Below are 26,685 nucleotides of genomic sequence, written 5' to 3'. Positions count from 1 at the left end.
TACAAAATTATTACAGGAAGTTATCAAAGAATACAATTTAATCTTTCCATCAGCAACTAAATATCCTACAGCATAAAGTGTTTGATGTTTTACTTTAGAGCTCTTTCTATTACTTAAAATGACAATTATCAACCAGATAAAGTAGCTCATAATTTGATTGCACAAATATATATATATATATATATATAGGGTGTTGCCGAATTTGACCGACAAATTCAGAAGCGTGATCTAGGCATCAAGAGGATAAAGAATCACCATACAACATGGGGTCCCAAACGACGTTTAGTAGGTGAAAATCGCAAAAATAGAGGGAGTCGGAGGACTGTTGGAAACTGTAAAAAATTAATAAAAAAATAACAAATGGTGTTTCAACTATGAATTTTTTTAAGTAAAAGCACATTTTTTTTTTCTTCTTCTTCTTTTCGGTGGTAACATGCGGATTTGATGATTTAGAGGGTCGTAAATTATTGAGAACGAAAAATTAGTTTTGAACCCATATTTGCAAAAATATTAAAACTAGGGAAAAAAAATAAAAGCTTGGAAATGTAAGGAATTTTATGTTCTATAATTTGATATAAGCGTGTAGTGTGAGAACTGGAGAGTTTTAAAGATATTCAACAAAAACTAAAATGGGAACCAAAAACATCGCTGCAACACCAGTACCGATGTTCGTAGAGATCGTTGTCAAATTCAAAAAAATAAATTCTGAGCAAGGATAGTGGGCATTAAGTAGATGAAAGGTTACCAGAAAACACAGGGTCGCAGGTAACGTTTATTCAGAGAAAATCGCAAAAACAGACGTTGAAATGACAATGAATCTGGCGAAGAGAATGGCCCTATGAATGTGAGGATTAGGAGAATCGAGAAGAAGCCTTCTCGTATGTAAATTTTTCATGCGTTCGAGAAAAATAAAAGCAGCTAGCAAGTATTTATTAATGAGCATTGCAGAACTGATGGTCGTTAAACTTCATTTGCAAACAAGTCAGATTTCACGAATGCAACTAAAATCTGCTGATGTAACATCATGCATTAACCAAATGTTCTGATGTGCAATTGTCGGTGTTCCCTGCAATAAACCTGCAGAACGTGCTGGAAGAAAACAAGATACTTTCTGCTTTTGTTCGGGCAGAAGATACGGTCCCCATAGATGACTCTGCCCAGATGTTAATATCAAACTTGTACATTCGACGAGATAGTGATGTGGGGATTTTCGAATGACCAAATATTCGCAATGTGCGTCTTGAAGACACCTTCTCTCGTAAAGAAGGCTTCATTTAAGAATAAAACTCTAGCAGAAAGGTGCGCATCTTCCTGTGTGACATAAGCATATAATTTTGGATAACTATCAAGAAAACAATAGTCTACAGCAGCAAATTTGAAATACTGAAAAGTATGAGATATTAATTTTTTTAAGAAAATGAATAGGAATGATAGTTAATTTGTTATACTTAAAGAAGAAATATTAAGTCAGAAAACATATGTATTAAAAGCATTCTATGTTGTAAATGCACATTAAATAATTGATTAATTTTTCTAATATCGCTAACAGAAGTTCTTACAAGAAAATGTTCTTTTTTACACATAGCAATAATTATTTCCAGAAAATGAAAAGAAACAAAAAGGCAATTTATTTTCATTTTATATCTGAATATTAAAGTGAAATTTATGAAACTGAATATTTGTCTTTGCAATAACAGCAATTTGCATTTATTTAATTTTGTTTTCAAAACAAATTACAGCACATGTACTCCATATTAATTAATCCATATTCAATGATATATCTATGACTAACGATGTGATTTAATTAAAATCAGAAGCAAAATAATAAAAAAAAGCACAGTAAAATGACAAACCCTTTTCCCAGTAACATTATACATAATTAGAAAAAATGTCTCCCGAAGAAAAATTTAGAAAAAAATTTAAATGTAGTTATTAAAATGCTTTTTATATACCATTTCCTAAATTAACTGCCATACACTAATTTCAGTTACCTAATTAAAAAAAAAATGCCTTTCACCCATCTTTGACTAAAACATACATAAAAATTTTAATATTTTGTCAATATTCATAAAACACATTTATGAATTTAATTACAATCCATTAATGATATTAAATTATCTACAGCTTTTATTTCAACATTACTATAAGATATCTCTTCAAAAAATTTATTTACAAAACAAATATAATTTAATCTTAACATACTTTAGTTTTTTTTTTTTTTTTTTTTACAGAAGCATGTGACATTAAAATGAATCTTATACAGACTAAATTTCTTAATGATTATCTGCAGGCTACCGTGAGTAAAAAATATCTTGCAACGTATTTTAACATTCGATCCACGAATTTTTACAGTTTTCACTTTAATATTTAAACCTTGCAAATTATCTTTGCTAAAGATTTTTTTTCCTGATTACTTCATTAAATAAGATTATTGGAAATCAGCAAATCACATACTGCTAGACAAATTTTTATTATTGCAGATAATGCAATAAAAATATGGATAAGATCTTCATGTATAATTGTTATTCAAAATTGTTTTCATCATATTCTTTAAAAAAAAATTAAGACATTTATTTGTTTATTCACACAACAAGAAATACAAATTACATTTGTTTATGCATACAACAAGAATACAAGTACAAGAGAGTGTTTACAGAAGAAGAGTCAGGCCATTAAAAGTATATCATTTCTAGGGGATTCTACTAACGACACAAAATGGTATTTAATTAATTGATGAATTATCACAAGACACAAAACGAACAGCCTACAACAATTTGTATCATTTTTCAAAAGAGAACAGCAAAGGAATCAGTCCAACTGGAAATAAGATATGAACAACTTTTATCCATAAAAAATTGTTTTCATCATATGCTTTAATATATTCTTAAAAAAGAAACTAGATAAAATTTAAGACATTTAATAGTTTATTCACACAACAAGAATACAAGTTACAAATTACAAGGTACTGTTTACAGAAGAAGAGTCAGGACACTAAAAGTATATCATTTCTAGGGGATTCTACTAACGACACAAAATGGTATTTACTTAATTGATGAATTATCCCAAGACACAAAACAAACAACCTACAACAATTTGTATCATTTTTCAAAAGAGAACAGCAAAGGAATCAGTCCAACTGGAAATAAGATATGAACAACTTTTATCCATAAAAAATTGTTTTCATTATATGCTTTAATATGTTCTTAAAAAAGGAACTAAATAAAATTAAAACATTTAATAGTTTATTCACACAACACAAGTTACAAATTACAAGGTACTGTTTACAGCAGAGGAGTCGGGCCATTAAAAGTATATCATTTCTAGAGGATTCTACAAACGACACAAAAGGGTATTTACTTAATTAATTGATGAATTATCTCCAAGACACAAAACAAACGGCCTACAACAATTTGTACCATTTTTCTAAAGAGAACAGCAAAGGAGCCAGTCCAACTGGAAATAGGATATGAACAATTTTTATCCATAAAAAACTGTTCTTTGGTAACACCTTACTATATGATGTTTGTAAAATGGGAACATTTATTAATTTCGAAGATTGGCTGTCACACGATACTCTGACAATTCGGTATAGAATAGGAAACGCGCTGGTGAGATGACACAAAAAACATCCGGTGCCTCGATTGTAGTCACATTGAAGAAATTCTTTTTATGGAATGTAAAATGCTTCAGTATTCGGACCGGTGGGGGGGGGGGGGCTGATCAAATCAATCAGGAATGATGCATTATTAATATCGCCAGATTTCTTTAATTGAATGATTAATTTCCGAATAAATGAATCATTTCAGAATGTCTCTTCAAAATTAAACTATGATATTTAAGCCTTGAGATTGCCGCTTGTAGATACTTTGGGGAACTAAATAGAAAACACCAAGAGAAATTTTGGTTCGACGACCAATTCCAGAATTTAAATGTGTTGTTTTACTAAGAAAGGATGCAAGAGGAGTTCGTATCTACGAAACGACATTTTGTTATAACACTGGCAATGTGCATTTTTTGGTAGAACCTTTTTTTGCCCCTCATTATTCTTTTTTCATTTTTTTAGCTACTCTCCGTTCTTTATCTGGAGATCTTCGCTTGATAACAACACGTCCCTTACGGACATCAAAAAAGAACAGGAAAGCCTGACGAAGTGCATTTTTCCTGTTCTGAAATGTGGTGGTTCCGTCGCCAACGAGGACTCCCTCAATTACCTTCTTCATTTTTTCTCTGTCTTCTTCGGAATAAGCAGACTCTATAAGGCATAATTCAGCCAAATGCCACCTGTCACTCCTTGAAGGATTAAAGAAAAGATTAAAAAACTTACGTGAAGCGATAAGTCTCAATTTGTCGTGATACTCTGTATTTTTAAATACAACTTCAATAGATTCGGCATCTCCATTATTGTAAAACTCTTGAAAATACTGAAGATAACACATTTCGTAATCTATAAAATGTTTTTTAAACTTGGCAGGAGTCTTGATAAAAAAGCTCTGAAACAGATCTGGAAAATACTGATAATAGCCAGGATTACTGATAGTATTAAGCAGATGGCGATACATTTCTTCAGAAGGAAATTTCTCCCAAATAGTATCTGCGAGTTTCAAAAAAAGGTCATGACATGGCCACTCGAGAAAGCAACTTAAAACGCCGCGAGTATAGTGCTCTAAAACATGCCACTGAGTTTCAATCCTCATCAGAGGAAATATATAACAAAGAACGTCACTAAGTCTTCCCTGAGGGTATGTTACACTCCATTCCGGAGTTATAAACCATTCTTGGCTCTCTATTATAGCCTTCATTGCTCTAAATAAACAAGCATCTTCCCTACCTTTAGGAAGCTTCTGATAAAAATATTCAACTGCTGGTTTGTTCCCCAAACAAGTAAAAGTTTGAAAAGCCCACATGTATAAGGGAGTCTCATCCTCTGATATTCTTTTAAGAATCAGATCATCTTCCTCATTTCTCAGGACGTAAGGCCAATAATACTCCAACTTCGCATCCGCGATGCTGCTAATATCTTCGTTAGTAAAGGTGGACTTAGTATTTTCAGGGAGTGCTTCCCAAAGAAGAGGAATATCATCAGACAAGCAATAAAAACAAGCGATTTTATATCTTTCTACAATATCTAACATTTCGAGGCGTATCAGTTTCTCGGCAGTTTTGCCGTAATCAATAGCGCCTGCTTTTGTCCATTGTAGTTGCTTTAAGAAATGCAAACCCATATACCCATTTGCATGGGAAAAATAATGTTCGTGGAATAATTTCCATTTGAGAATGTCACATCCCATGGGTTTAACTAAGGCCTTCATCTTCTTCTCCAGTCTTGAAGGAAGCCCAATATTCAGAATTTTACGCTGAACTTCAATTTCAACTGTGTTTCTCCATATTATCATCATCCTATCTAGAGGAGAAGAGGTGCACTGGAATTTTTGAATTGCTGATATAACATCATCTTGAGTCCATAAAATAACAAGTAATTTCCTGAGAGACAGTTCTTGGAGTGGATATTCCACATCCAAATCTACAGGCTCAGACAAATGCGGCCGCACAGCCAAATTTGGCGGCGTCTCCATTATCGTCAATGGCCAAATAATTATTCAATTATTCGAGATATCTGCCTTTACCTGAAAGTACTCCGTTGTAGAAATTCAGCACACTTCTCAATTTGTACTTTTTACCTGTAAAGAAAACAAATACTATTATCGATATTTTTCCATTGAAATATATATTTAATATAGAGCTAAATTACATAATAATTATGTGTGTAGGAAAAACCCGTTAGATACGACTATGAAAGAAATGGCATCAAACTATAAAAATTAATCCTTTCTCACCGTCTCCGATCTTTTTTTTCCCTTGCTGTTTTTCTTTATGACACTCTCATTGCAGTTAAAGAAGGTAACATATTACTCATTTTTCACTTTGTGAAAGCAATTTAAAATGTTTGAAAAATTGATAAATAGAAAAGTCAGTTCGTCCGGCAATCTACCCGACGATAATATGCCAGTGCCCTGAAAATCCACATTTTTTTTTGGGGGGGGGGACAAAGAAACAAAAACAAAATAAATAAATAAATAAAATAAAATAAATAAAAATAAAAAACGAAGGTTATTCAATATGTACCTGTTTTAGTCGTAAATTTTTAACGCCCGGAATATGAATAAACACAAGATAATGCTCCTCTCATGCGTTGAACTCTTTGTACGATGAAAACCTTTATGCAACGTGGAACTTAAGACACCGACATATTTCCTGCTTACAAAATTATTCTCCGTGCTACCTCTTGTGCATTAATAGTATTATGTTTGAACGACATGAAGATAGACCAATAGAAGCGCCAAAATTGCAGACTTGTGACGATGTCGCTCCTCAAATACTCATATATTTTATCGCATGCAAGAAAGATAAATCTTGGGAAAGCGCTTCTGAATTATATGCAATTACGAATAAATATAATCTTAAGACTGAAAAATATTTGCTTTATCTACGTGATGGATAATCTTCTCCAAGTAAGACATATGAAATTCTGTAGCTAAATGACATTCATCCTGACGGCAAATAAAAATCTACTGCACATTGTAAAACATGGTAAACTCGTAGTAAATTCTGAAGAAAGAAGGTATTAGATGAAAACAACCATAACACTGGGCATAAATCTTGCACCTACAATTTAAATGAAATTTGGAGATACACGAGTTTCTATCCTTTGAGTATAGTACAATATTATTGCTTAAATAATTAATATTACATTTCTGTCTATTTCTTATATTATTTAGTGCGTTGTTCTGAGGAAGATAGATAATATTTGTATCATACATTACTTCTTTTTATATATATATATAAATTATTTAACAGATAATTGAAAACTAGCAATACAAACCCACTTTACAGCTGTCTGAAAGATAGTACAGTTAAATCTTCTCTTTAATTTGTGAATAAAATGACAAAACTTTTGATACTCCACAATAAGTGAAAATTCATGATCAAAAATATATACAGTTTTGAATCCTCTGTCCTTAAATTTTTAGTCTTATTCTTAATTTTTTGGAGGGAAGTGTTCAATAATAATTTTACTTTTATTATATATTTCACTGCTTGTCATCATTTATTGGCAGCTGGGGTATTTAACTATTCTTTTAATTTTTTTTAAATGAAATAAAATAATAATAATAATAAACATCACTGGCTGGTATACCCAGCATTTTTTGTGCTGAAATTATTTTCATTTTTTTATTAATGAGGTAACAATTATTTTACTAATTGTCACAAAACCTTCTTTAAAATCTTTCTCATATTTCAGCAAAATTTAAAGTATATTTAAAAAGCCAATTTTTACAATAAAAATTATAGTTATTTTATATCAGACATTTCTGTTGAAAGCTATGTTAATGTGAACGTCTACTGTGAGAAAGCAAAAATATTTAATATTAACATTCGAAAAATATAATTAATATCAGCAACATGCCCTAAATGATTATTAAACGCATTTTTAATTATCAGTTTAAAAATTTGCCCACACTTGCCAATCTGTAGCATTGGGCGAAAAATTTTCGGAAATCAAAGTACAACATCACGCAATTTTTTTCCCCCCCTCCTTACGCGCATTTCGTGCACAACGTCAGAATTTATGCCCTAAGTATTTCACCCGTTGATATAAGGTCGAACATGTACTTAAGATATATCTGGTATTTCTTCTTTTCATTCATTCTTTAATTGGTTTGCTTTCCTTCGGCATACGTATTTATTATTTCTTTTAATACGAAGCCTAGGCAATGACTCAAAATTTCACTTTAGTCAGCAATAAAGATATTTTGTAAATTCTTAGAATTTGCTTCCGCTGTAGTCCTATATTCCTATGAACTTTAATAAATATTTCCATTAAAAATATTTCACGCCAATTTGGTCTGCTTCATTATAAAAAACGCAAATCTAGCTTTTGTTTTGATGTCAAGAGAATCAGCAGTTTCTTTAAATACATAAATTGACTGATATGTCTATGTTCGAAGAAAGTTACGCATAAATAAAACTTAGTTACGGGACTTCCCATTCTATTTCCATTCCAATGACCTGAGCCTGCAATTTGATGTTGCTTCATTATATTCTCACTTCAAGATCAGTTATTGATAATATTTCCTTCGGCGTTTTAATTTCGTATTTGGCAATGCATTTTTTTTCTGTTAGTGGATCGCTATTTGTTTCAATTCGGTTTTAGTGATTAGTTTAAATTTGAATGTTCGTGAACTCATGCATAGAGAAGATCCCACTAAAAAAAAACAAAGGTGAACAAGATAGCAAGAGAGAAAACTAAACGAAAGACGAGACAAAGCCAAATGACATTTAATCAAATCTGAGATATTTTTAACAGGATAATAGCCTGTCTATAAGGGCACATCTTCTGGTTATTAATAATAATCCTAGTTCATATTTATCATGATTAACTATTAATGGTTAATCACTTTTATCGGTTATTATTATTAATACCCAATTAATCATATGAACTTTAACACATGCATATTTTAAAGTGCAAATATATGGGGGAATTCAAATAGCTTTTGTACAGCCCTGCCAAAAACCAAAATTTGCTTAAGTCAAGTCACAGATTTAGACGACAGAAAGCAAAACAAAGTAAAATGCCATTTAATCCAAGATATTCTCAACAAGATAGCAGTCCGTCTAGAAGGGCGCATCTTCTAATAAATATAATATTTTTAATATAAAAGATTTATTTATATACAACATTAAAATGCATGAAATTTTTCTATTATCTTGAGTTTTGCCCTTAATTAATCAAAGATTAATGACAACATGAAGGATGATACAATTTCCTTTAAAATTGTAGCCAAATAATAGGCATTTTATTGAATTAATTTGAAAATAGATGAAGTTAAAAGTATAAATATATAAATAACCTGTAGTCTACAGTTTCGATCTACATACATAATTAATTAATTCTGAACCATAAAATGATTACTTTTCAGCTTTGAAGTACTCCTCCATATTTGTTGAAAATGACTTAACACAATAAAATTTACAGAAATGAAACACAATGCCTCGTAAGGAAACAACTATAATTTGTTATCAATTATTAAAATTTTTGAAAATATATCAGGTTTTTTATTACAAAATACTTGATTTTTTTTACAGCAAAATTCTTCAAACATTTTTTTTTTCGTAATGATGTCACTTAGGTGTTCTTGTTCCATATATAGAAATGGCAAACGAATCGACTTCCACGATCAATTGAACTTCTATGATATCTTTTGACTTGTTTCAATGCAAAAATTGTAATACTGCCGATGGCTTCGATTCAAGTTGAACAAAAAATTCAAACTTATTCAAACATTAGAAATATTGCTGATAACACTTCTCCTTTTTATGTTTTGCATTAATTTAACGGATATTTTCTTTTATCTTATTTTTTTCCTTTCTTCGCTACTTAAAAAGTACTTACTACTATAAAAAGAAATTCTTTTCAAAGTGTTCCTACAATTAAACGATAACAAATAATGTCCGAAATTCATCTATGAATACTTGCTGACAAATATGCATTAAACATATTCAATTGATTGTAAAAAAATTTCAAAACGAATCAATGTTATAGGTAGAGCTGTATCTATTCCATTGGAACCCAGAGAGGAAGGGCCTCAAAATCTACATCGCACTGAATTAACGTTTTTTTTTTTTTTTTTTTTTTTTTTTCACTGTAGGCTAATTCGAAAATATTTTTTTTCCTTTTCTTTCTAAAACAAAAGGTAAGGATGAAAGAAATCGAAGAGTTAAGCGAACGTAGGTTGAAATAAGCATGAACAGAAGCGCAAAATAAAACGACAATAAAAAATAAAAAAAATCCAATGCCAATAAATAATTTCAAACGTTGTGGCATTCGAAAATTTTTATACCAATATATCAAAACCACTTTTCTAAATAAGTTACAATATGATTCGAATATTATTATTAACCAAGTAAGATATGGCGTACCGAGATGATGATCCAAATGCTATTTTATGGACCAAACAGGCAACTTATTTTGATTTATAAGGATATTGTACTCTAACACATTTAAATTCAAATCAACTTTCGCTCAAATTTCAGAATATTTTTCTTAGATTAGTTTGCAGATCAGTGAAATCCGTTTCGTTTTCGTTCGATGACTCAAAAGTCAACGATTCTCAGCTATCAAAGTAAAGGAAAAAAAAAAAAAAAAAAAAAAAAAAGAATTGTCAATGTCACATTCTTTTCTCCCTTCACGGAGAAAAGGGTGTGACATTGATAGCCCTTGACCTTATGCCGAGGGGATGTCATTGTTTAAACACTTTGCATATTTACGTTTTCCTGCCATTATCCACTCACAAGATATTAACACTTTTTTTTCTTCTTTTTCTTTCTTTCTCTTTTTTTTTTTTTTTTTTTGCTTAATTTTTGAAGATAACCAGCTACTGGGCATCTTTTAAAGTCTGGAGACAAACAAATGCAGCTTTTAAAAATTAAAAATGCAATTTTTCTCAGTTATAATAAATATTTATTAATTTCTATTTTTGATTGATTTAAAGAGAATCTATTCAATAATTTTTTGCATATCATATTTTTTTTTAAATTGAGCATAATTTATTACAAAATATAATGAATAATAGTTAAAAAATGAAATGATAATTTCAATGTTGGTGTTAACAATCCACTTATTTTCGTGTTAATTTAATATTTTTAAATGAATGAAAAAAACAAACATGAATTCTTTTTTTAATTCCATAATAAAATTATTTAAATCTCCCAGTATGAGGCCCAAGCAAAAACAGGAAATCTCCAAACATATTATTCTTAGAACTTATTTCATGGATTCTTAGGATTATTTCCAACATAAATAAATATATTAAAAAATACATTTAGCATGAAAGCTTTCATAAAAATTTATAATACAAAAAAAAATATTACGAAAATCTTATTATTTTGGTACAACAATCTCATGGAATGTATTTATTATTCTACAGGAAAAGAATTACTTTAAGATAAATGGTTGAATTTTTATGAAAGTGAACCCATTTATGGGGATACTAAAATTTATTAAAGCCGAATTCTTGAGACTTAAAAGCCGCTCATTGTAACTTTTCTCTCTTGAGCTTTTTTTTTAATACACCAGTTTCCTTTGTTCTCACCAATTAATTCATGAATTTTTCTTCTTTAATTTCTGCAAATAATATTTAAAATTCAGAAAAAAAAGAGCAGCATTTAAGTTCAACCTTTAAACAATAGAAAATCTTAATTCCAGAAATTTTGAATTATTAGTTTCTTTAAATATAGATATTCTTTATAAATCAATACATGTTATGCATAACATGTTAGCAGTTACAATGTTTAAATTATTTCCGCGAATTTAATAAATGTTATATAACTTAACACGAACAGTTCATTCCTTAAACAAACAAAAAATACGCATGGAAATATGGGAGGGGAAAAAAACCAACCCCCCCAAAAAAAACGTGTCATTCTTTTTTTTTTTTTATGTTATGAAAAATAACACATTTTTTTAACATTAAATATTTTGAAAGCACATTAAACACTTCATAAAAATCTTATCTTTCAAAAGGAAGGTTAAATATTTTATAGAATTACATTTTTTTTTTTTTTTTTTTTTTATCATTTTGTGTCAAAATCCGATGCCTTTTTGGATTATATATATATTTATATAGCTCCAACTTTTCTGGTCTGTTATCCCAGAAGTTAGTTCATCACAAATAAAATGTGCGTATTTCTTTAATAAATTCTTGATAGTTATTTTCATAAGGATTTATAAGCCACTGAGGCAATTTCTTCTTTCTGCCATGGAATCAGTTCGAAGAGTCTGGTAATTTGATGATGCCGTCACATCTGTGAAAAAGGGTATTAAAGTAAGTTGAGACACAGAGAAAGAGAGGGGAGACTGACCTTCATAAATTCATTTTCGAGGAAAATGCAGTTGTCTTTATATCGCTATGTCCCTTCAACTCCCATTGGCCAAATATCACCAACTGTTACCAACATTTCAAGACAATGGGTAAGAACAAAGACAATTTTTTTTCCTTCTTCAATCGAAGTAGTTGCCAGACGTTGAAAAATACTGCAACTTGTACAGTTAGAACTAAACCTGCTTTGAAAGAGGTGAGCAAAATTCTTATTTTATTATATTACGCTTTGCTGTATTTAATATTTATTTATAAAACCATTATTTCTTTTTACTATTTCAAAGAAAGTTCAGCAGATATAAACTATTAATAAATATTCATAATGAAATTAAAAAAACAAAACAGCATTCAATCTATTTCACTGTCGTGAAATTTATAATAAGATTCAGAAATTTACTTTGAGTTGGATTTCGAAGAAGTTTTCTGTGGTGAGATATGTTATAACAATTTTGATTGCCAGAAATAACAGGATTTTACTTTTTTTTACACGGTCATTAAAACAATGATTATGGTTTTGGAAGAAACCAGGGAAATATTTACCCATTAATCATGTATTCGATATACATTAAATATTTTTCAATTAATTCATGAGTTTTTTTTAAAGCGATTATTTTAGAAAAATTAGTTATGAATTCAGTAACCAGAGCAGAATAGACTGCTAAAAAGAACAATAATAAACTTAAATTGAAATGAAATGTTACGCTTTTCAATTATAGTATTCAAAATTTTGCAAGCGAAGGCTTTGCCAGCTTACAGTGGCTCCCAAAAGTGTTCGTACACCAACAGCTTTTAAACGTTTGGGCATAGATTTAACTAAACGGTCGGTTACTTCTGCACCGATCTTGTTCCATTCTTCGATCATTACTGCTTTCAGTTGAATTTTCGATTTAATGTCGTGACTTCTTATTCGCACATCTAATTCTTTCCAAATATGTTCTACAGGGTTTAAATCCAGTGATTGAGCTGGTGATTTAAGGATTTGAGGGTAATGATACAGGCAAAAAAGACGAACATTCATGGCCGTGTGCTTAGGATCGTTGTCTTGGTAATACACAAAGTTGTTTAAAATGCCCAATTTTTGTGCTGACACTTTTAAATTATTATTGAGAATATTTATATAAACTCTATGATCCATTATACCATCAGTGAATACTAAATTGCCTACTCCAGCCGCTGACATACAGCCCCAAACCATGACACCTCCACCGCCATGTTTTACTGTTCCAACTAAATTCTTGGGATTAAGTTCTTCGTTTTTTCTTTTCTCTCCATACAATGATTCTCCCATCCGACCCAAAGATGTTAAACTTACTTTCATCTGCAAATAAGACACGATTCCAATAGCTCTCTGGCTGATTTATCATAGATTTGGCAAATTTAAGCCTAGCAATTCTGTTCTTCTGACTTACAAAGAATTTTCTTCGTGCAGAGCGGCCATGTATACCAGCATTCCGAAGAATTCTACGAATAGTTTCACAGGAAATAGAAGTTCCATTTGATTCATTATATTGTGAAGTAAACTTTATTGCACTCAGACGTGGATTTTTTAGAAATTAACTCACAATATTTCTTTGACTTCTAGCAGACAGAATTTGAGGGCGACCATTACGAGGCTTGTTTGCAATCCTTTTTCCCTCCCTGTAACGTTTTATTATGCTTTGCACCGTTGAATGAGGTAGATTAGTTATAGTTGCAATGCCTCTAATTGATTTTCCAGCTTTAAAATGAAATATAATTAATTTTCGTACGTCTAAACTCATTTCTTTACGAATGCGCGTCATATCTAAGAATAAAGTAAATAGAATAAATAATTGTGATATTAAATACTGAAATCAAACGATTTTAGTGTATTTTTCAATTAGAAGAAAAATAAGCCGCAAAAGATATTTTTATGATGAATTTAAATAAATAATGTTTGGATGTACGAAGACTTTTGTTTTCTAATTTTGTGACACTTTTTATTTATTTATTTTTTAGAACAATACTACTTGATTTTTTATAAAAAATATTTGTTCAGTTTTATTAAGAACTATTTAAAGATGCTAATTTAAAAAAACCAACTAATAAAATGCTTTATTAAGAAGTATAGAACACAATTTCTGCAAATTTCTTTAGTGTACGAACACTTTTGGGAGCCACTGTATGTAAAATTGACAAATCTTTAAATATTTGCCGTTTGCTATATTTATAAATATATCATCTAAATTTTCCAGCGTTAATACTAAAGTCAAAATAACATGTTGATGCCAATTTCCCTCTGGTAAATATAAGGACAACCAGTTTTAAATGTTCTATTTTATTTTTAATCCTTTTGAACTGATAGCTGTAGAGCTTTGCATAACCATGTAAACAGATTAATCAAATTTTAAAGTAATAATTTCAGCATTTCTATATTGCTGCAATCATAGATCTCTATAAAAATGCTTTTTTTAAAAAATTTTCTTTTATGAGTTGGTCTTTTTCAGTCTGTAAACGTGGACGATATGCAGGTAAAGAATTCTACTTCTGTTTGGAGAATTCGTGATATGAAAAGTGGCAAAGTTTGGACCGGTGTATTTATATTACTAGAAATGCTCGATAATTATAAGATGAAAGCAAATGGGGGAGGGGACCAATTCAATTATTAATGTTCAGCTATTTAATGTCTTGGAAGTTTCTTAATGTTCATTCATTACTAAAAGTGATGATTTTGCTGCTGAGTTTCTTTCTGTTAAAAAGTCATTTTTAACAAATTACTTTATTTTGAGGGTGGTTTGAATTATACCAGATTGGTGGTGCAGCTACTTTGACAGTTGGATTTCCTTGCATTCTGATTTTTATAAAGTAAAAGGTAAAATTTTTAAAAGTTCTATAATAAACATTTTAAAGTTTTGTAAATTTTTAAATATTCAATACTGTGATGACTTTGATGCATTATTAAGTCAAATTTTATTAGTATTCTGAATAAGATTTAATCATAATTGTTGTGATTTTACATTCTGATTGTTAGACTTTGCTGTTGAAATTTTTGGGGATATTAACTGCAATCTCCAATTTCACTGATTTGTATATCGCGAGGTTAATTTGAGATTCTGAATTTTACATCAATTCTCTAATTTTAATAAGTTCAACGATTATGAATAATAAAAAAAATTTACACAATCAATAATACTGACTCCAGGCTAGAATGTATATTATATATATAATTTTGCAGATAAATAGCAAAATAATAATAATAATAAAAAAATTAACTTTTGAAAATTTAACTTCTATTTATTGCGCCGCAGAAGCCATAATACGTACAGTTGAAGAAGCGAAGCGAAGATAAAATGACACCTGTTTATATCGAGATATAAGAGCAAAGTGAAAGATTTTTTTCCCCTTCATTGATTTTACTACGAGATTTAGAATGGGATTTCTTTGCCACAAGTCGACTTAGACAAAGAAATCTTAGGTATGTCTGAAAGGTATGTATGGATTTTAGGGATTTTGATCCCTTCGATCGGAGATAAAGAAAATGCAAAAACCTCTAGTGCACATTTTAGAAATAAATAAATAAAAAGTGGGAATTGGATTGGAACTAAAAGAACATTTTAGAATAAAGTTAACATGGGATATTTTAAGATAAAAATTAGGAAATTAATTAGAATTTAAATTAAATTTTAAAAATTCAAAATATATACATACACGTGAAGCAACTGAATATTTTAGCTTCATCAATGGCATGTGAATTCGATCAATCAGTGATCCAAACTAGCATACCATTCTAACTAGTTAGTTCTGATCATGATATTGATCCACAAAAGCAAAAAAATTATAGTTTAATAAACATAACTGACGAAGTTAAGAATAAAAACAGAAGTTTTAGTTTATTGCCAATAATTTTTTCTAACTTCGAGACAAGTGAAAACTAATAATTGTTTTCAGTACTCTTATTTAAAAAAAAATAAATTATTATATTAATTGCAGTTTAATCATTTCCACTTTAATTTAAACCATAAATTCTACGGGAGTTAACAGAAAATCAGAGAGATACATATTACGTTATGGCTGAAGGCCTTTATAATATTATGAGTGAATTATATGACTATTAAAATTTGAAGTTTTAAAATATTTTAAGGAAGAAGCAATTAAAATAGGAGTTCCATAAAATATTTAATTATTAAAATTTTAACATGCATTAAGATTTGTGAACCGGCTGGTCGCCAAAGGCGGCTAGTAGTTTAATAAACATAACTGACGAAGTTACGAATAAAAACAGAAGTTTTAATTTATTGCCAATAATTTTTTCTAACTTCGAAACAAGCGAAAACTAATAATTATGAATGCAAAAGATAAAGTGTTAAACAGTGTTTCGAAGAACTTTACAAAGTTCATTGGGGTCAAACAACAAAACTGAGGCAGTGTAAATTATATTATGAAAAGTGAGAATAAATACGATTTATTAGAAACAAGTAGTCTATGTTGACCATCTGGCATGCGTGGGATATTGATTGTGTTCTATTTCAATTAATTCCTTTGAGCATAACTTGAATTACATGGTGGCTTCAGCAAGAATTTTTAAAGTCGCAAATAGAGATAGAAATTTATGAATGATTAATTTAGTTATATAATGCCTATTCATTCTTAGTGCACATGAACTTTGGTAATGGAGTCCCAAGTCAAAATAGAAACTGTTTGCATTACCTAACGTTAGCATTATTCTATGCAGTGTAAAATGTTTTATGCATGTGACAAAAATATATAGTTTCTCTTTCCTACATATACATAAATTAAATTTCCCTGTTCAGATAAATCTTTACTATACACTTTAGAGATGATGGTTTCTCTTTTATATGGTTCAGTAAATGTGTTTTCTGATGTAGTGGATAGGAAATTGTCTTTATATTGTTTTTTCAAAAACATATAACAATCTTTTGTATGTGCCAAGAGATGATTTTTTAAATTATTAAGCTCACTAAATATTTTGCTGCATATTTGACATACATGAAGTTTTCTTCTCAACTGGCGAGACTGTGTTGATAAGATGGATTTTCAGAGAAAATCTATTATTACATGTGGATTCCTTTAGTAATGAATTAAGTCACAAAGAAAATTCTCGCTTTAAAAATCATGAAATTTTCGTCACCTATTAAGCATATTATGATATGAAAAACAAGCATAAAATATTTTAGCAATAAAAATTATTTAATTTTAGCTTCAGCTTCTCCTTTGTAATAGCTTCTTTACAGCTCTGAAGTTATTAGAACAACCCTTTTAAAATGCATGGATAAATTATTTAACACAAGTTTCAGAATCTGTAATTGACAAGAGAGGTGAGCGACAAAATGTTTTAATACAATTTCTGTTCCATAGAAAACTTTTCATTTCAGTATTCAGCACCATTGGTTACAACAGAAGCTTAGACAGTTTATATTCTATTCGTGATTGAAACTTAAAGATCAAATTATGCATTTCAAATGAAGCCTTAACATGCTGAAATGCAGCCCAACTATGAGGTTCTTAACAGGGGATGGGGTAACTTTCAACGAATGTGTAACAATTTATTTCACTAAACTGAATTTAAATGTTATTGAAATAAGAAAATCTATAGTGAGCTAACAAAATTTAATTATTTTAGTGAACTTTATTTACAAATATAAAGATGTTGGGGGATTTCCATTAAGATTTTGCAATATTTTATCGTTAATAAAGAAAATTACATGAAATGTGAGCAAAGAAAGAGCCCCAAAAGTCCTCTAATTATGTATGGTTGAGAAAGTCTCCTTTTAATGTCAGTCCTATCAACAGAAATATTTATTTGAGGTAAAGAACATTTCCAACAATCTCCCTTCTTCTGCATGAGTTTCACTCTGAAATTGTTTTCTGTTTTTGTCTTCTATTTGTTATATGAAAATGACTTTATTCTTCTTTCCAGTAAACTCTACAGCAGAGTATCTCATAAAAAAACTTTTTTTAAATTCAAAATTTGAATTCAATAAAAACTTGCTATTATAGTTACATATTTACCAAAATTTTTCTCAATCAAATTGAAACATAATTAGGTCTTATAGAACAAGCTGAAAATAATCCATTTATTGTTGTCAAAAATATAGATTTTCAATTTTTTTTAGATTTCTAATTAGAAATTTAATTGAAAGCAAATTAGTTTTCAAGTACCAAAAAGTAAAACTCTGAATGTTAATTAATAGAAAAAGATTTACATCTGTGTGACATAAAATTTAGACAACTGGATTAGTAGTAAACTAATTTTTCACACACTCAAAATCTATCGCTGATGGTTTCATTTACTCCTAGTCTACGTTTTATTTACAAATTACTTGTAATTATATAAAAGAGGTATTTCAAAATTAAAATGAGTTTGCTAGACCTATCTTAATTTTTTATTTTATGAAAGTAAATTTATTTTTGGAGTAAGAGAAAAAAATGTTTAAAAATTTCAAACTATAAAGAAATATACTATAAAAAGATAACAAATATTATTCAATATTCAAAAATATATATTTATCCTTATAGAAAATTAATTGTTTTTTCATGTTAATTTTTAAATTGTTGTAGTTGTGAAATGATGTGTTGTTTTATACTTAGGATGGTACTTTTTTGTTCAGCAAGCTTGATCCAAGAACCCATTTCACAGTTTGAAATATGAAATGAGTTCAAAAGTTCTGTAATCTATTCTGTGGTTATTTCTATTGTTTGTGAGCGCAAAGGAATTTTTAACAACTTCATATTGTAAGTTTGTTTCAACTACCAGTTCTAACTCTTGGTTTCATTATTATTGCAGACTTCCAGTTAATAAGATCCATATAATTCTCTAGAAAGAAATTAATTTGTGGTGGATTAAAGACACACTTTACTTTTTTTTTGTTTGCTTGTTTGTTGAGAAATTTATCCCTTTTCATTTTAGCCAGGCATTTAATAGTTAGTTATTCATGAGTCAAACAACATGCCAAAAAAAAGCTTTTACCATTAAAAAAAAAAAAAGCTTTCCTTCGCCAAGCTGATTGAACAAAGTCTTAAAACCATATTCTAAGTACTTGAGTCATTGCACCATCATAAATATTGTGATATTTAAATAATTTTTGGACAGCATTTTATAGCAAGCCATACAGAAGTATAAACTTTCATGACAAAGTTAGCAAACTTTTTAACTTTGAGGTAAGATTAAGTGGTGAAAGGTATAAACATAAAATTTGTTATTTTCAATCATCTTGCAAGGGAGATATTTTCAGGTTTCCTGCTTGATAACTCTTGGGAGACCAACTGCTTGTTAGTACAGCATGACATATTTCAAGAGATATTTCTGGTCTAAGTTCAGCTTATCTATTTATTACTGTACTACTATATGTTTTTTACTCAATACATAGCATATCTTAAAACGTTTTTCTACTGTTTCACTAAAGGAAGTGGGTCCAGAAGTCAAACAATCAATCCCAACCATAACTTTCCTAACAGAAAATTTAATTAAATAAAATAAAAAGACCGCTGTTTATAATGACAGTTTTTTAAAGCATTATTGAACAGTGAAACTGGCTATTAGAGGTTTCAGCAAATAATCACAGCCTGCTTTGAAGATTTTAAAGCATTTTTAAATTAATTAAATGATTCATTAAAGGCTCCATTATTTTTTGTAGAGCTATCAAATCAAGAGCTTTAATACTTTTTTCTCCAATGCTGTATTCTTTCATAAATTTTAGTATTGATGATACTATGCCTTTTTAAAGTTATTCTTCAAATAAAATTAAGCGTTCTTCTTCCTTAGCTATCTTAATCGTTTATAATTTCTTTACTCCCTGTTTCATCTTTTTGACAATTAATATAGAGTAATTATTTCTAATGTATGAATTGAGTTAATATTTTAATTATTTTACACCCTTTCAAGAAAAATAATTTATTTTTTACCACAAACTGATTTTCTGGCATTATAACATTTAAATCTTGCAAAAGAGCACTTCTTAAACAAGCTCCTGTTATACAAAATGGTCCTATGAATTATACCTGAATGCAATTATTCATTATAAATTTTTCACAAAATCAAAAAGCTGTCCTACAGTATAAATAAAAGAAATAGTATTAAAACAAAGGACGATTTGAAACTTTAAAAAAAATGTTCATTTGGTTTTAAAAAGATGCAAATTTTTTTTCCACCTTTTATAGGAGCACCTTTTACTTTATAAAAATCAGAATGCAAGGAAATCCAACTATCAAAGTAGCTGCACCACCAATCTGGTATAATTCAAACCACCCTCAAAGTAAAGTAATTTGTTAAAAATGACTTTTTAACAGAAAGAAACTCAGCAGCAAAATCATCACTTTTAGTAATGAATGAACATTAAGAAACTTCCAAGACATTAAATAGCTGAACATTAATAATTGAATTGGTCCCCTCCCCCATTTGCTTTCATCTTATAATTATCGAGCATTTCTAGTAATATAAATACACCGGTCCAAACTTTGCCACTTTTCATATCACGAATTCTCCAAACAGAAGTAGAATTCTTTACCTGCATATCGTCCACGTTTACAGACTGAAAAAGACCAACTCATAAAAGAAAATTTTTTAAAAAAAGCATTTTTATAGAGATCTATGATTGCAGCAATATAGATAATAGGAGATCACAATTACATGAAAGAGATATTTTTTTTTCTTCACTTTTTTAACTTGCTTTCTATTTCATTATGTAATCTTCATTATGCCTTATGATATTTCTTTATGAATAATTCATTTGTATAATCATTTTTTTTTTTAAATTCTTCTTAATTTTATAAAATAAAAAGAAATAAAAAAGGTCAAGCAAGTTCAATTTTAAAATAGTTTGTATTCATATGGTAGAGATTTCTTTTTATTAAATAATAAACCAGAAGCAAATGAAACCATCAACAATAATCTTCATTTTATGAAAAATTGATGTTATTGCTAATCTGGTATACCTAAACTTTATATAACACAAAAATAAAAAATTTCATGCTATTAATTAACATTCTAAACTTTACATATTTGTAATAAAAAATCAATAGAAAGTAAATTGTTTTAAATTGAAAATCTACATTTTTGACAAAAAAAATTCGAACTTCAAAAAAAATCTGTGATACACCCTACTCTACAAGTATAAAATCATAACTAATACGGAGTTTTCATTTTTAAATTCCATATTTTTTTCAAATTTGAAAAGTTGTAGGAGAGTTTTGTAAATAATTTTTTTCTTCTTTCACTGCATGAAGATTCGTGAAAGATAAAGTAATTTAAAATACCCAGGCTTGAATTATCATTTGGATCAAAAGTTAACCTTTTTTTAGCCTAAAACTTAAAGCAGAATAAATCTGCAGTTGTTCTGAAAGACATGCCATCTTGTCTTGGCTGCAAGGTCTTCGCAAACACTGTTTCTATTACATGTAGTTTATTGTGTTTCTTCATGCAAGCTTGAACCATCTGCCCAGATTTGAAGGGAACTTAAAGGACTAATACTCTCCTAATATGAGAACTATATTTCAACAGCAATGAAAAGATTATACATGAATAGATTTATTAAAATCCTCTCCACATATAATCATTAAGTTTAAATGAGAAATACAACTCTATTTAGAAAAGGAATTTTTTGTTGCCAGATACAGATATTCTTAACTAATTTGGCGAGTAAATATAACTTACCCCAATAAATAAGATAAGAAAAATTCAGTGATGAAAACAAACTTCATTTTTCTCTTAGCAGGTTACAGAGTTTTTTTACAAACCTCCAAAAGTGCATTTCAATAGTGTTCAAACTTATCTCCAAAGGTTTGTTGAATCTACTCCATATGCAACAATGAAGTTTAAGACGTCATTACTCTTTTTAGAAGAGGAATTTCTAGTTATTAATAGTATTTTTAGATACAGAAATTCTTAGTTAATTTTATGAACAAATGCATCTTATCTCACTGAATAAAGAATAAGATCAATTCAATATTAAGAATAAATTTCAGTTTTTATTTAGCAGACTACAATACACAGCTCTTAAAGTAGTAAAGTACATGTGTTGGAAAATGGAAAGAAGCCTAATGCTAGATAATATTCTACTCTAGAACCTGATTAATTGACAATCAATCAATATAGCATTTACAAATGAGAGAAATTTTAACTGTTGAAACGTGTCACATGTTGAAAAGTAGTCCCCCCCCCCTCACCTACAATCAAAGATAATGAAATAAAGCATAAATACACTTCACTACAGTATGCAAATCATGATTAAAAATATTTAATTTAGGGAGACATAAATCTATTATTGAATTCCTCAATTAGAACAAGAGACAACATATTGCTGGAGCTAAATTAAAAAGTGAACAAGTTTAAAATTGTAGAATGCATTTGGAACTACTAGCTTAAGGGGGATAAATACAGCTATCATGATGACAATTTAGTGTTTTGAAACTTTTATGTAATAAATACATTTAATTGGTGTTTTATAGTAAATAATTCCAATTAGTATTTTGAAACAACCTTTTTGTAGTAAATAAATCCACTTAATAATTTTGAAACAACTTTTATGCAGCAAATAATTCCACTTAGTAATTTTGAAATAACTTTTATGTAATAAATAAATTCCAATGAAATCATAAAATTATTTTTTAAACTTTTCTTTTAAAAACATATCTTTTATGAAAGAATCATCAAATTATCAGTGTATATTTTTCAGTAAAATAATAAATAAATAAATAAAACTTTTTGTCAATATCATTAAATATTAACCTCACAGATAATATTAGCAACTTCATAACCATACAAAACCATTTGATATTTTCATTTTTTAAAGCTCCCCTGATTTCAAAGACATGGTTCCATGCAACATAGAGTGAATTTTTTAGGCTGTTGCAAGTCAAATTTATGAAGTATCGATTTTCAGAAATTAAATTCTTTGAATGTAGAAGATAAGGTATGTTGTTTCAAAGCACTGGTGCTATTCCTCATTAAACCACAATTTAAATTTTGATTCAGGATCCAACAAATATAGGTTACAAAATCTAAGCAACATAACAAATGTTTAAGCAATCATACGTTTAAAGTTATTTAGAACATTAAATTCAGCATTTAAATTTAACAAAATAATAGTACCTAAAAAAATTATCTACAGCATCTCAAAAACTATCACATTTAGAACAATACATATCTTTGAGTGATATTTTAGCTAAGCAATAATTAAATATAGATAATTTTTTTGATATAATTGAAACAATTGTAATAAATTTTACTAAAATATCTAAAATAATCAGTCAACTTCACTTGCGATAATGCAGAATTACTCATTAGCAATTTAAGCAACGAAATTGTACATGTACTTTTATTTGAAGGTGAAAATCTTACTAGCAAAGCAGAAAGAAGCAATCAGAAAACTGCCTTAATAGGTAACAAATCTTAAAAATTATCTGTTATTAGAGGATGTCAGATAAATTCCCCATTTAATTTGTCTACCGCATATGTTACAAAAGAAGAAATAAATGATTTTATTAATGTAACTGGCAATCCAAAATAAAAAACAAATTACATACCTATATAACTTCATCTGAACGCTCACATATTTCACTAAACATAGTGGTTTTACATCTTACATTTTAAAAAATAATAATAATAAAAAAAATTTATTACTTTGGTAAATATGACTTTTTCTTAAAATTTGCTCTTTCTTTTAAACTTCATCCTATATATGAATCTTTTCTGTACAAATAATATATATTAAACATAATTTTATGTAACCAATAAATGTAATTAACTTCTCTGAAAGAAAATAAATACAGTAGGCAAAATGATTATTTGTACACCACTTTTTTTTTTAAGTTTTAGAAACATATAAGCAGCTATTTTATTCATTGTGACGTGTGAGCGTGAGTTTGTTGTTTATTTGTAAGTAAACGAAAAAAATATTTTGAAATAATTGAAAATAAAATCTAAATCTAACAAACTTGGAAAATTTCTTGCAAAAAGTATATTTGTACACCTATATCTCAGGTAAGTATTACAATCATTTCATGTAATTTTTCACATTATAGTTAATTTTTTGAATAGTTTGTATTTTTTAAACATTGAAGGTTATCTTTTTTAACAGTGAAAGTCACTCGCAGAGAAAAGTTGAGAAATGGCCACGAAATCAAAAGAAGTCTCATTAGACATGAGAACTCATACTGTTAACCTTAATAAAAGTAGAAAATCTTATCACGAAATTCAAAAGATGGTTAAGTTACCCTTTACAACTATTGGTTACATTGTAAGAAAATATAAAAATACTGGACACGTTGAAAATGAACGCAGGCCAGGCAGCCCGAGTAAATTAACTTCAAGAAATAAACGAAGTATTCTTAAAGCAGCTATTAGAAACCCACAAATTTCTGCTCAGAAAATTGCAGATGACCTTCTTGCATCTTCTAACATTAGAGTGACTGCTCAAACATTAAGAAATGTGTTACATAGTGCTGGTTTAAAAGGCAGAACTCCAAGAAAAAAAAACAATGATCTCTGAAGTAAATAGAAAGAAGCGTCTAGAATTTGCTATGAAATACAAAGACAAACCGATGGACTTCTGGTAAAAGGTTATTTTTTCAGATGAGAGTAAGTTTGAAATTTTTTCACCCCCTAGTATCCGAAAAATCTAGCGAAAAAATAAAACAGCCCTTGATAGTAAAAATGTACTTCAGACCCTGAAACATGGTGGTGGAAATGTGATGGTTTGGAGCTGTGTAGCTCATGACAGTATTGGAAAATTACACTTTGTTGACACAAAAATGACAGATTTAGGTTTCATTGATGTGTTGCGGCATAACTTATTAGATAGTGCAGTGCTAGAAAATTGGGTATCAGTGACACTTTCTTATTCCAACAAGATAATGATCCAAAACACACTGCAATAGTTACTAAAACATGGTTGCTTTATAATGTGCCAAGACACCTTGAAACTCCACCACAATCCCCGGATATAAATCCAATTGAAAATTTGTGGATACTATTGGATGCTCAAGTCCGAAAAAAAAAAATATTACAAGTAAAAATAGTTTGAAAGAAGCACTCATGCAAGCTTGGGAAGAAATAGATCAAGAAACCACCAAAAAGTTAATAGGATCAGTGCCAAGACGTCTTGAAGCAATTGTAAAAGCCAATGGAATACATACAAAGTATTACATTTCTATAAAATAATTATAATTATGTTTAAAATTTGTCACTAAGTGTACAAATACTCTTTTTGTATAGTTTTTATAAAGTTTTATTCATTAATCAACTAAAGTTTATGTGATTGTTTTTTTTTGTTGATATTTTATTATTATTTTACCTCACTAGAATATATTTCTACAATTTTAACTTAGTTATTTTATTTTATTTTGCTATAATATTCCAAAATTGAAGTGTACAAATAAACATTTTGTCAACTTTCGCTAACAAAGAAGCCATTTTGCGCTTCTTTGTTAGCGAAACATACATAAGTGAAATAAAAATTTCACAATGTAAAAACATATTTCTACAGTTAATAATTAGACTACTATTTGGTTAAAAAACAACGAAAACGCTTAAAATGATAAAATAGAATAAGGAATCAAACAAAACTTACTTATTATGCAGTGTCATGGAAACCTTTGACAGAAGAAAAGAACAGACGCTCCAATTACTTATCGATAACGCTTCCATCGGAAAAATCTGTCAAAAGAATCCCCAGCCCCACCAGTAGTGCCGATTTCAATTTATCGAAACAAAAACGATAATTTTGAAAAATCGATTTTTCAATGCCAGTTTTCGAAAAATATCGATCTAGCGAAATCATTATTATTATTAATAGTTCACGGTAAATCGTGATACAATAAATTGATATTTACTATTAATTTACATTTTCGATTTGGTTAACGGTTAGTGTTTATTTTTGTTGCTCTTCACTCTTATTCATCTTCATACAGAATTTTTATTAATATTTATATAAATAATGACATATTCTAAAAAATAAAAATACTTGTTTTTGGCATGTCATTTCGGAATAAACTGTTTTCTGTTTCCTAACTGAATGATATCATTAAAGGCCTTATCACACGGGAAAATACCGGACAGTTTCCCTTTTATACCCGCAGGCAACCGGTCAAGCAGGATTTTCGTCATCGTTAAGGTGGGTTCACACGAGGCTTTTTATTGCGCGCAATCGTTGTCTCTCTACTGTTGTCCCTCTATTGTCCCCGTGAAGTGGAGAGCGACTTTACACTTTCCAGTGAAGTCACCGCTCCGATAAATTTCAGTGATATGCAATTCAATGATACGATAATTCCAATAACCGGTCCGTTCACTTTTCAATCCATTCACAGATTTCTAGGGATGACGAATATTTTAAGAGCGGTTATTACGTAACCAATATCAAAAAGTCAGAAATACAAGTGATCAATACTTTTCAAAGAGAGGTGTGATTCAAATCCTTGATACGATCTTACTGGTGATATTTCGATTACAGGTTTTTGATCACGATAGAGAGTAACAATCGATACGATCTGTCCAATGGAAGCTCTCGAAAGAAATCTGTGATTGGATTGAAAAGTGAGCGGACCAGTTATTGGAATTATCGTATCGTATCATTGAATTGCATATCACTGAAATTTATCGGAGCGGTGATTTCAGCGGAAAATGCGAGGCTTCACTGGAAAGTGCGAAGTCACCGCTCCACTTTACGGGAGTAACCGATATTCGTGTTTGATGATGCACTATTCCATACAGATCATTTTTAATTGCTCGTGACATGATTGACTTTGATTACATGTATTCTGTTTACTGCTGGTGCCA

At 29.2% G+C, this 26,685-nt stretch overlaps 1 protein-coding gene across 1 annotated transcript; it reads right to left on the bottom strand.

The window, feature by feature from the left end:
• Nucleotides 1–2,561: 2,561 nt before the first annotated feature.
• On the bottom strand, nt 2,562–25,861 carry LOC129958797 (uncharacterized). The gene is made up of 2 exons (XM_056071474.1): nt 25,481–25,861; nt 2,562–5,678 (listed from the first exon to the last, which is right to left on the bottom strand). Exon 2 carries the CDS (start codon nt 5,571–5,573, stop codon nt 4,041–4,043), a length of 1,533 nt encoding a protein of 510 aa, XP_055927449.1. The 5' UTR covers nt 5,574–5,678; nt 25,481–25,861; the 3' UTR covers nt 2,562–4,040.
• Between the last annotated feature and the right edge of the window lie 824 nt (nt 25,862–26,685).

The sequence above is a fragment of the Argiope bruennichi genome, chromosome X1 (genome assembly GCF_947563725.1).
Source record: "Argiope bruennichi chromosome X1, qqArgBrue1.1, whole genome shotgun sequence".
Classification (NCBI taxonomy): domain Eukaryota; kingdom Metazoa; phylum Arthropoda; class Arachnida; order Araneae; family Araneidae; genus Argiope; species Argiope bruennichi.
Note: the sequence above shows the minus strand (reverse complement) of the source record. Positions and strands in the feature narration are given on the sequence as shown.

What these genes read in the sequence shown, in the direction of transcription:
- LOC129958797 (XM_056071474.1), bottom strand. Translation starts at nt 5,573, where the DNA reads ATGGAGACGCCGCCAAATTTGGCTGTGCGGCCGCATTTGTCTGAGCCT.